Source organism: Petaurus breviceps, unplaced genomic scaffold (genome assembly GCF_028583685.1).
Source record: "Petaurus breviceps papuanus isolate PSGF00001 unplaced genomic scaffold, PetGlider_PUasm1.0 90849, whole genome shotgun sequence".
NCBI lineage: Eukaryota > Metazoa > Chordata > Mammalia > Diprotodontia > Petauridae > Petaurus > Petaurus breviceps.
Genome location: NW_027187361.1, coordinates 26,670,627 through 26,682,828, shown reverse-complemented (window position 1 = coordinate 26,682,828; position 12,202 = coordinate 26,670,627). Strand labels below are relative to the sequence as shown.

At 38.7% G+C, this 12,202-nt stretch overlaps 1 protein-coding gene across 8 annotated transcripts in view; it reads right to left on the bottom strand.

Moving 5' to 3' along the window:
* NPAS2 (neuronal PAS domain protein 2) overlaps window positions 1-12,202 on the bottom strand; it is a 247,683-nt gene that overhangs the window by 70,172 nt on the left and 165,309 nt on the right. For 7 of the 8 annotated variants that reach the window (XM_069073028.1, XM_069073027.1, XM_069073021.1 and 4 more), the window contains exons 4-5: window positions 7,933-8,024; window positions 1,158-1,247 (exon numbers count right to left, since the gene is read on the bottom strand). In XM_069073028.1, coding sequence (XP_068929129.1) covers window positions 1,158-1,247; window positions 7,933-8,024 — 182 coding nt within the window. The remainder of the gene's footprint in view (window positions 1-1,157; window positions 1,248-7,932; window positions 8,025-12,202) is intronic. The other variant, XM_069073024.1, reaches the window with a different exon arrangement.

Genomic DNA, 12,202 nt, shown 5'->3' with positions numbered 1-12,202 from the left:
TCTAATCCAGGGACCTTTGACCTTTTCCGTGTCATGGGGAGTCTGGAACCCTAGATTCTAATCCAGGGACCGTTGACCTTTTCTGTGTCATGGATCACTTTGTCAGTCTGATGAAGCCATCTTAAAACAATGCTTTTAAATGCATAAAACACATAGGATTATAAAGGATACCAATTATAGTAAAACACAGCTATCAAAAATGTCCTTTAAAAACAAGTTCATGAACTCCAGGTTAAGAACCCTTTTTCTAACCCCACCTATTTCATGGCTCAATGAAGACACATGGGAATTCCAGAGACCCATATTTCTAAGTTCCCCATTCTGTGGATTCATAGTATAAATCAATTCTATCAAATCCAAGCTTGGATCAGTTCTACTATTGTGCACAGAGGCCTCCTTCCTCAGCCCAGTGACCTACTGAAATAGTCCCAGGGAGAGGAATCACTCGTTATGACAGATGCCCATCAAATCTGAAGAGAACCCCACCCATATGGGCACGTGGAGGCATAGTAAATAGACAGCTGGGCCTGGGTTCCTGAAGTCCTGAGTTCAAATTCAGTTTCAGACTCTCACTAGCTGTGTGACCCTGGGAAAGTCACTTAAAAAATCCTCTATTTGTCTCAGTTTCCTCAACTATAAAATGTAGACAATAACAACACTTACCACATTGTGTTGTTGTAAGGATCAAAAGAGATAATAATTGTAGAGCACTTAACACAGGAGCAGGTACATAGTAAGCATTATAAATGTTAGCTGTCATCATCATCATCATCATCATTACTGTTATGCAATTGTCACAGTGCCTGACACGGAGAAGGCACTAAATAAATGCTTATTTCTTTCCCTTTCTCTTCCCCAGACAGATGGACAGATCTGTCACAGCAGTCAGGAGGAGAACAAGATCATGTAGAATAAGGAATAAATGTGGAATTTGGGGCTGCCATCAGAGATAACAATTGGTTCCTTTAGCGCCTACCAAACATAGTCAGCCAAAATCCAGCCCTTTCAGAAGCAAAACTGTGGCGCTAGGAAAAATCTGCACAAAAGGCCAAGGAGATTGCCTTGTATGCTGTCCAGTCTGGGGCATAAAGTTCCGGTTATACTCAAGAAAGCAAGGCTGGTCTGTGTAGGCAAAGGACAGTAAATGAGTAGCTCACCGGTAAATGCCCAAGGAGTGGCGTGATACTATCAGATACATAGATGATGTTTCCATCTGTTGTCACTGCGATAATGAAGCCATCTAATGCCTGCAGAAAACAGAAGAAGGGAAAATGCTTTAGCATATGCTTTTGTGGATGATAAAGGCAGAGAACCCGATTTTTACCTAATTGATATAGTTTTTGTTTTAAACTCGCCCAGAACATTTCCATAAGATCACAGCCCTTCTTTCTGACATCAAAGTGACTTTTTAAAATGGGAGAGTTTTCAAAAGCAAAAAGAGGTTTAGTAGAAAAAGATTACATATTCATAGATTACAGAAATTAAGCAATTAAAAAAAATTAAAGCATGGTATTGAACTGTTTCAAAAAGCACAATGGTTACTATCATAAAAATATAAATATCTTGATTCTATCCAATGAGTACATATGATTCAATAGAAAACTGAGTAAAGTAAAGCTTAACACCATCTTAAGCAGACTTACTGTGTACTATATGTTTGAGTTAGGTCTAACTGCTAGCGAGGTCTAAGGCATCGCTAACCTTCCATTCCCCAGTAGAGGAAAAGTCATGGAAGAACTAGGCACTAAAAAACAACCTAATTGTTGAAATATCAACAATCGCTGAATATAAGTATTTAATGCCAATCTGGAGTAAATTACCTTTTCAAAGACTTCCGACCCTGGTTTCAATTTCTAATAGTCTAGTAAAATTGAGTTCCTTCATACATACCAACATTTCAGAATGTCTAAATTAGATAGACAGTATTGTCTCAAAACAATTAATATTTTTTTATTAGGAAGACATAATGCCTAACTCTTATTTTTCCTTTATAAGATTAAAAAAATGTTTATTATGTTTTTATAAGACATTCAGAAGCTGAGATCTCTAAGTAGAACCATAGCAACTTTGGATAGATAGTATATATATATATACCGGTATAATGTTAGTGTGATTTAAGATCTTCCCTGCCCATTAATAGGCCTCACATGGAACCCAGCAAGAGAAATTTGATTGGGTAGACTTCTTTTTCAGGAAGGTCAATACCTTTTGTTACTTTGTAATTAGGCAGTGGGTAACAAAGGTTGTGATGTCCTCTGACCCTGAAGAAATGAATATATACTCTGGGGTTAGCATTTTGCTTTGGGGCTCACTTATTAAAAGTATTCTTGTGATTTGGTCAGATGAGACTCTGGGTAGCCATTAAGGAGTCCCCCAGCTTTGAAAAACCCAGATGCTGGTGCTTCTCTCTCTGGTAATTGGTAAGACAGCTGGATCTGTCTGTTGATCTGTGCTAATTTCTCAGACAGTTAGAAGCCCTGTCTGTTGGTCTTTATGTCTCTGCTTGTATTTTCTCTATTTTCTTTGCTTGGATTTTCTCTGAAGTTCAGGGTGCTGACTTTTCCCCTGAATTAATGAATGTAATTAAAAGATTGTGGACACTGTGAACAGCTGTCTTTCCTAGTAAAGCAGATCTAAGAACCTGTGCTAGCAGCCGTCCTGGGGATGCCAGTGTGATTGCCGCTACAACTGGGCAACTAATGAGTTGTTTGAAGGGAAGGGTTATTTCATTTTTGTCTTTATATTCTAGGGCCTGGCATTTAGTAGGTGCTTAATAATAATAACTAACATAATAGCACCTACTATGTGCTAACCTCTTTACAATTCTTATCTCATTTGATCCTCACAATGACCTCAGGAGGTAGGTATGATTATTTGCCCATTTTACAGACAAGGAAACCGAGGCAAACCATGGTTAATTGACTTGCCCAGGGTGATACAGCTAGTGTCTGGAACTGGATTTGAACTTAGGTATTCCTGGCTTCAGGCCTAGAGCTCTATCCACTGCGCCACCTAGCTTGTGGATTATTTCTAGACTCAAGTGTAAGAGAGATTAAAAAAAAAATGAAAGCAACTCACTAGAAAATAAATCTCAGAACAATTATATTCAAATGCAGATTATTTTTGCAATAAATTTGGAGCTTTTTTATCTATGCTGCGGGGGAAGGGGATCAAATGTGTTCTTAGAATCCCAAGAAGGAAAGTTACTGAAAAAATATGTATAGCATCCAATTACTACTTCCCAATGCCACTCTTTAAAAGTGAGTTGTGTGCTTCTGGAGTGGCCCTAACTTCTTTAAGTCACCAGGGTTCCATCAAGCAGTAATCTGAAAAAGTACTCCAATAAGTAATGTGAAAGAGCTAACACCCATCTCAACAGTATGACAGGTACATTATTTACATCTAAGGAGATTCTGACTCATTAGAAATTTGTTAAAGAGTATTTTTTTAATTCATTTTATAACATTTCATTAAAAAATGTTGTTTCAAATTCTCTCCCTCCCATACCAATATGATATAATATTTCCACATCAGTCATGTTGCAAAAAGAAAAAAAAAAAAGGCAAGAAAACTAAAAAAAAAAAAACCTTCAATATGCACTCAGGATTCATCCGTTCTCTCCCTGGAGTTGGAGAACGTTTTTCATTCAGCTCATCAAAAGATTCATTCCAGACTTATTTGACTGATTGTCTTTATGTTCTCACATTATTTGACTAAAGGTTGAATCTCTGAAGTCCTAAGGTTAAGAACCTTACAGCCATTAATACAGATGAGATTGCCTATATATTGATGAAGTCACATTTCTTATAATACTTCATTCTTCCATGTAGACAGATCATTGTTATCAAAGAGGCATATCCTGGTAACAAGGCTATGACCCTGTTCATCTCTCAGCTCTTATTCTGATATTGGCTTTAAAGGGCATTTTTCAACCCCGTTGGCAGGCAGGTATAGTCCTGCTGATGTCAATAGAAACCTTGCTCAGGGCAGTCTGGGGGGAAAAAAAGAGGGAATGCTTTTCATCTGCTAGGATGGTGTGTCCACATACCCCTTGAATTCTTTATTTCAGAGCAAGTGAGTGTTAATAGGCTGGAGATATTTATAAAATGGAAAGAAACTTCCATCACTTCAATAGCAATTTCTAGCAAACTTTCACTAAGCCTCATAATGCCTGCTTTAGTTTTAAAAGCCCCATCAGCATAATTTAAAGGTAATTTAATAGAATGTAATTGCCAAGTGATTGTGCCCCCATTATTGTAAAGATGACTTTCATCAGCACTCTAAAATTGGTTACAGTAGAAATTCTAATGGCTTGAGATCTTGCATCTACCACACAATACAGACAAAAGGAAAGTACCACCACTTTCTTTTTATGTCCCACACTTAGATTGAAACATTCCCTATGTGATCCCCAAACAAATTCTGGCCTAAAATAGCCAGAATTTATATCTCTCCTGATTAAAATTCAGAACCTCATGCACTCTTTCATTTACAGTAAACAGGAAGCCTGACCTACTTTGTTCTGCCTTCGATTCATCTAAAATGGTCTGAGATTCTTACTTTCCAGGTTCACCTTGCTGGGCAAAGCAACTTTCCCTCTTCCTTATTCTCAGAGTGAAGTTGTTTTCATTTTTCTAAAAGCCTTGGGATCTTAGGGACCTTCTGATGATTTGTCCAAAACCCCACTTACGTACCTTAATGAAGGGAAGGAGGAAAGGAGGGTGTCTATTTTAGGGGGTATATAGCAAATTTTTTTCAGGTGGATGGTGAGTGGGTTAGTAAAATTAGTGGATACTAACTACCCTTACTCCCCTTCTGCCTTCTCCTTCCTCCCCTAATTTTTGCTTGGAACAACTTCTTTGGTACAGGGAACTCTGGGTAGGAAAATTCTACTAATGTAGATCTGTAACTTTCCCACTTTCTTAGAGAATTGCCCAGGAGTGTTTGAGAAGTTAAATGATTTGCCTAGGGTTCCAGCTTGGGGCAGCTAGGTGGTGCAGCACCAGGCCTGGAGTCAGGACGACCTGAATTCAAATCTGGACTCAGACACATACTAGCTGTGTGACCCTGAACAAGTCACTTCACACCCCATTTGCTACAGTTTCCTCATCTGTATAAAATGACTTGAAGAAAGAAATGGCAAAGCACTCCAGCATCTTTGCCAAGAAAACCCCAATGGGGTCACGAAGAGTCAGACGTGACTGAGAACAACGAAAAGGTTAGAGTCTGGGTCAGAGGACTTGAACCCAGGGTACCTCCTGCCTCAAAGGGCTAGTTTCCTGCCTGCTATGCCACACTGCCTCTCATGTTCCTGTCTTATCTCATAGCTGTCTAGAACAGTGACAGAGTGTACAAGCAGAACATAAAGGACATTCAGAGATGGAAAGTCTGACACCCCCAGTGAAGCACACTGAGAGTTTTCATGGACGGGAGGCTCAAAAGGGCTAAAAGGTCTGAGACAGAAACACAAAAAAATTAAATTCGGAACAAAATGGCCTGAATAAACAGAGTCATCCCATGCAGACACAGTCTGAGGGTATCCTCTCTTGATACAACGGGTAGATTGTTCATTTTACAGGGTGAACAGGAAATCATGCACGTTTTTTACAATACATGCTGAAGGCGAGTCATCTACACATATCTGCAATCACCTTATTCTAGCATCCCACCTACCTGAATTTCAGCCCTAGCCTCCAGTCCAAATCCTTTCCAAGTAAGGCTATCTAATTTTGACTATGCAAGCTCATGTTTCTTCAGACGTTTTGAAATGCCTCTGAAATTTATTGAATAAATGAGACTATGATTTCAGTTCATAAATACAGCCTGTAGCTATAGTTCTGTTTAGCTATATTTACATAAGAATGAAAATAGAAAGTTATTTATGTAAAGCAGTATAATGATATATCTATCCAAGCATTATATTTTACAAACAGCTCTATATTTAACTTGTTTAAAATGCATTGCTGGAAAAGTAAGTTTTGTAGGCTCTTTACATACATTTTGTATGTAGATTTAAGCATTTTTATGCAAATGCTCATTAATACTTGTATATTCCATAATATTTGGACATAGTCATTATGGCATTTAATTATTCAAATACTTTCATTTTTTCCCCTGTCTATCTAATTAATGCAAAGTGAGGGTTATATCAGCACTATGTATGTATATGTGTGTGAAGAGATGAACAGATACGCCCAAAGAAGAAACTCTCGAAATAGTCTGCGAGTTATCCTAGAGATAAAGTTCCTATTTTATCTTTTTCATGTTAAACTTGCCCAACCCAGTTCTTCTCTCTGCATAGCATAAAATATGCAGAAGGGTGCTTGCTTCTATTGCCATCCTTCCTATGGGAAAAGAGATTAACTTCCCCATTTCTGAGTAAAGAAGAAAAATGGGAAAATCTTGCTCTGTATCTTAACTTCAGCTCTATCTTCAACCAGTGGTCAGTCAGAAAAACCTGAATGTTCTTTGCAGAAACTCTACCCTCATGTGTACTAGATCACAGAACAGAGGCAACACAGAGTAGTGCTTAGAACATTGGTTCTAGAGTCAGCCTCAAATTAGTTAACCTCAAATCTTAACTATGGCACTTAATTGTATGATCCCATGCAGGTCACTTAGCCCCTGAGACTGGGTTTCCTCATCTGTACAAAGGGAATATTAATAATAATGTGTTTTATCTGCCTCAGAGGGTCTTTTTTGGGCAAGTGCTTTGTCAGTCTTGAAGTACTTTACAGGTTGGAGTTATCATTGTTTTCACTAGACCATAAATATTTTCAGAAAAGTAGCTCTCTGCCCCCATAGCAGTTTGAATCATTAACTCGGGAGGAAGAAATAAGCCAAAGGGAACCTAACATTTATCATGGAGAGGGGAAATGTGTGTGTGCAGTGCACGTGTAAATGCAGGCACAAATATACACTTGTATTTCCTAAAGATATCCAATCTCCAAGAGTAATTTTGAATAATAAAATTTGGATGATGATTTTACCAAAAAGATGAACAAAATCATAAATAATAATAATTGACATTTATATAGCACTTGAAATTTTTCTTAGTACTTTACATATGTTATCTCATCTGAGCCCTGCAACAGCCTCGTGAGGTAGAAACTACAAGGTATCCCCATCTCCATTTTACAGATCAGGAAACTGAGGCTTGGAGGGGTTAAAATTCTTGTTCAGGTCCACTCAAGCCTCATTGTTTTTCAGAAATACTCAGGATCAAAGATTCAAGGAAAGGACTCCAGGCAGCATCTAGCTTAAATCCCTCATTTTCCTGATGGAGCAATTGAGGTCCATAGAGGGAAAGTGATTTGCCTTGGTTATAAAGGTATTAAGGGGACTTGGTGGCTATTTGAATTCATTCCCCTTGACTCAGAATGCAGCCCTTCTGCCATTCTACCTCACTGCCTCTTTAAAAGTAGTTTCAATTCAATGGAAACTTTCACAAAAACAGAATTTGAAAGTACATCTTTCTTTTCAAAGTGTATTTCTCCTAAGCACATAATTTTAGAAAATGGCGTTAGAATTAGTCCTTGCATTCAGGAAAAAGGAAAGTAAGTCTATGTTAAATGAAAGCAAAGCACGTATGTAATTTTCCCCTCCTGTATTATTTGCCCTTTGGCTAGCAAGTCATCACGTCTGTAGTGCAGAGTGAGAAAGCCAGGCACTTACCCCCCAGCAACAGCAATCTATGGTATTCTGATTTACTAGGAAACATAGCTGTGGATCTCACTGTACATACTTGCTTCATTATACCACCAAGTACTGTAGCCACTGCACGAATGGGGGTAAGTAATCACAAGACAGGATATTTCTCACGAGACCTTCTCTTGAAGGATTGTGGGCCAACAACTCACATCCAGAGTCAGTAAGGCACATTTTCTTTTGAAACCTTTAAAACTAATTTTAAAATGCATTTTTTTTTTTTACCTCTAACATCAGCTGGGTGAATTCTTCATTACTGAGAAATGAAGGCTTCCAGTCTTGCTGAATGTCACAGAGTTCTGTTTGCGCTGAAACTTCTAAACAAATACAAATGTGTTGTTACTTTTCATTAGAGCACAGAAAAAGGACAGTTAACCAATGATGCACAAGCTATTGCCGTGTGATTTGACATAACTGTAAGAAATCTGAGAAGACCACATGCCTCCTAGGAAATGATAGATTTCTATATTAGAGCTGACAATAGGAAATAATCAGATTATCTTGTTGAGGATAGAGAGGGGTTCTTAAGATGGGGATCCCAGAACTTGGCCATTAAAAAAGAATCATAATTGTGTTTTAATAGAATCGGTTTCCTTTATAATCCTATGTATTTTATGCCTTTAAAACATTATTCTGAGAAGAGATGCTTAGGGTTCACCAGACTGCCAAAGGGGTACGAGGACATACAAAAAGGTTAACAGCCTCTGGTCTAGAAGTTGAGTCAACTTTAAGGGGCCTAAGGACATCCTGGCTCGTCTGAGTGTCTCTGGTTAGGAGAGGGAATTTCAATTCAACTCAGTCAGGCCTACAATGGGCCACGTACCATCCTAAGGGCTGGAACCTACACAGCTCCTCCCTGTACATGGGTGTAATGCTATGATCATGTCTATCCATTTCTACACAGCTCAGCCGTGTCCCCATTGGCTCAAGTTGGGCTGCTGCTTCCTGAAGAGTCAAAAGGAAGCAAAGACTTACTAAGGAGCTAAAGATGTTTTTACCCTGGAAAAGAGAAAAAAGCAACTGTTTTTGTTCAAATTAGACAAAGCTACTGGTGGTGAAGTAGTTAACTCTAGGTGGGAAAAAAAAGAAGATTCAGATGTTTCACGTGGACATCTGTTCTCTCATGTGAGCCCTACAACAGCCTTGCAAGGTAGGATCTACCAAGCATCCTTATCTCCACTTTACACATCAGGAAACTGAGGCTCACAGGGTTAAAGAACTGGCTCAGGTCAACTTATATGTATCCTCTACACGTATTCTATCGAGCAACACGTTCCTCTTTTGATAACTGAACAAAAGTTAAAATTAATAAAAAACAAAAAAGGTTTCCTTCTTTATTTTTTAAGGCAGTACAGAAAAGCAATAGTCCTTGATGACTAGAGCAGAGAAAGAAACCCAGGGAAGAAAACCATGTTAAAAGAGTCAATTAAAACCTATACTGAGTGCCCATTGTGTGCAGAACATTGTACAACAGCCAGGATGCATTTGTCCTTGAGATGAACAGAGCAAAAGAAAACCTGGGAAGTGAAGAAACTTCAGATTTGTGAGTCTTACAGGGAGTTAATTCTATTTTAACAATAAGGTGATGAGAAATAGGGAAAACCTTCCATTTCTCTGACCTTTACCTATGTCTTCCAATTCTTCCAAATTTTAGAAAATTTATACTTGAGATAGTTTACTCTCCAAGACAGGATACGGGTTTTTGTTGAAATATCTTTTTATTGAATGGAAAAACTCTCATCTTAAGGTCAAAAACAAACAAATAAACAAAAAACCAAACAAACAAAAAACCCCAACCCAACGCATGTGACTTCTCTGATAAATCTGTGAATCATGGCAGAAGATGTTCTCCAGAAGGAAGACTGTACTCTCTCTTATGGCCCAAATTTCCTTTAGAAGAAGGGTTATATTTATCAATGGTATAGAACCCCCCCCCCCCCCACACACACACACACGTTTCCTTCATGTTAATCACATTTAAATCACCTGGTATGACTAGCTACTTTCTAATACAGTATAATAATAATGACAGTTGTCATTTCACTCAGAGGGGTGTTTAATATCCTTTAGTAATTATGTTCTTGGGAGCATGGGGACCAATTAATATATAACTTTTTTTTTAAGGTTAGATAAGCTATCTTTTTTTTTTTAATGGTATACTGTACTGAAAATGCAATGTTACGAACTCCATCAACACACACAGCATTTCATCTGATTGCATATGGTCTTTTAGGAATGCTGAGTTAGGCTTACAGAGAGCCCACCGTGGCCCTTCCCAGGTAAGTGGGGATTAGCCTTGGAGGAACAGGTCTTTCAAAGTGTCCTTTGACCTCTCTCTCCCTCCTTCCCCCATTTCATAGGTTTCATTCCTCTAGCAAACTCTGACCTGTGGTGGGGTGGGGCATGGATCTCCACCAATAAAGAGAGTCTCTCACCAAAGGGCAGTTTAGGGACTACAGGTGTAAACATAAAGGAGGGGGAGGGGTAAAAGCTTTCAAATAAAAAGCCTACGAAAATGTCCATTTGAAGGCATTTAAGTCAACAACGTGCAGGAGAAGTTTGATCAATCAGGTTTATATCATTTCCAGCTGTGTCCCCGAGAGTCTGGCTCCCTGATCACAATGTCCACATATTGGAGTGTATTTTCACTAGGGGTAGAGGGGCCACCTTTGCGGTGGTGCAAGCAAACAGATCAGAAAATAGGCCAGAAACATAAGAGCATGTTCCAGGAAGGGCAAATGTTACCCTAAACTGAAATAATTCTCCCCTTTTCACAGTCCTTTATTTCTATTTCTATTGACTAAAGCAGAAATACCCCTAGGATATGTGGATTGGGATTTCAGTGTTTGGGGAAATTAAATTAAATTAAATCAGTCTGTACTGAGCACACAGAAGGGAGATAAACAACTGGGAAATATGGCCCAGCGGAATGTAACATTTCCACTGAATGAGATAAGGACACCCAATTGTGCTTCCCTTATTTGCATTTAATTCAGGGCTTTAGGCTCATACAATCAGTGGTGTTGACTCAAAACAGTTTTAATTTCTCTGCAAATGAAAGGGGCCAGATTCTTTTTTGATCTGCCCCACACTTCCACCCATCTCTAAACAGGGAATAACCAGGGATTGGGATTGCCTTAGAAGATGAAGCAAAGAACTGGCCAAAGCACTGGAAGTGTTCACTGCAATGACCTGAACCCCAGTTAACGTGACTTACCTTTGCTATCTGGCTTTCCTATAGCAGAAAGGCAGAAGAGGAAGATAAAGGAGAGAATACACCAACGATTACCCATTTCACTAGCCACATCTACACAGAGGATTATCCCTGGGTAACGCTTGGGGAAATTCTAGCTTTTGCCTAGAATCGTTGGGCTAAATGAAGGGATCTTGAAGCAAGAGCTGGGGGTTCAGGAAGGGAGTTGCTGTATACCATTTAAGATTCAGACCCAATTCTCATGTGTTTCTTTAATGGTGCACAAACTTGCTGCTAGTTGAGACTAGATTTTCCACCTCACTTTGAGAAATCATGTAATGAGGAATGGGAATTAGGTCGTATTCATCAAGGTCCCCCATTAGACCACGAACTCCTCCGATGAGGGCAGGGGTCGCTTTTTCTTTTCGAGGTACCCCTGGCATTTAAGACAGTGCCTAGTACAAAGCAGGTGCTTCCCGGATGCTGGCTAACCTCTGGAATCGATGCAAGGGAACTGATAAGTAGGACATCATCCCCTCATAAAGAGAATGGGGGTATCGGAGCTATTATTGTTTATTAGCATTCTTATGGACTGGTTTATTACTATAAATTCCTTCTGGCTTCATTCTATGATTCCCCAGGAGAACAGCAGCTACAATATGTCACACTGCTTGGGCTCGGTCTCTTTTTTTTTCCAATGATACTGACCTAGTTTGAGTAATTTGGGCAAAAAGTATTTTTTTACTCAAATTACTCACTAGTACATGTTCCCTTTTATTGGAAATCTCAGTTTTTAGAAAATGTGCTTATTTAGGGAAATATTCTGGTTCCAACATTGTGTATTTTCAACTAGTATTGCCACACTTTTATTCCAATCCTACTGAATTGTTCTTCACTGACATTTTTAACTGAAGATATTAACATTCTTCTTTCCTCTCCCTTGGGCAGCTTTGAAAAAGAGGGTGTATTATTACTGCCACATTTTTAATAGGTATATGTAATTATCAAAGACATTGCAAAAGAATAATAAGCACAATGAAACTTTCAGATGTCCCAATCATGCCCTCTCTCATGAAATCATCTTGTCTGCGGCAAAATTTCAGTGAAAGAGAAGCATCGCCATAATGACAGAAGAACTATAATTATTTCCTCAATACTTCTGACATTTGTGACTTTTCATTATATCTGAAGTCAGGTTTTTTTTAAAGAGGTTATGCCTCTCATTCTTGTTAACATCCTTCCTACTTTTTTACTTTCCTCTCTCTCTCTCTCTCTCTCTCTCTCTCTCTCTCTCTCTCTCTC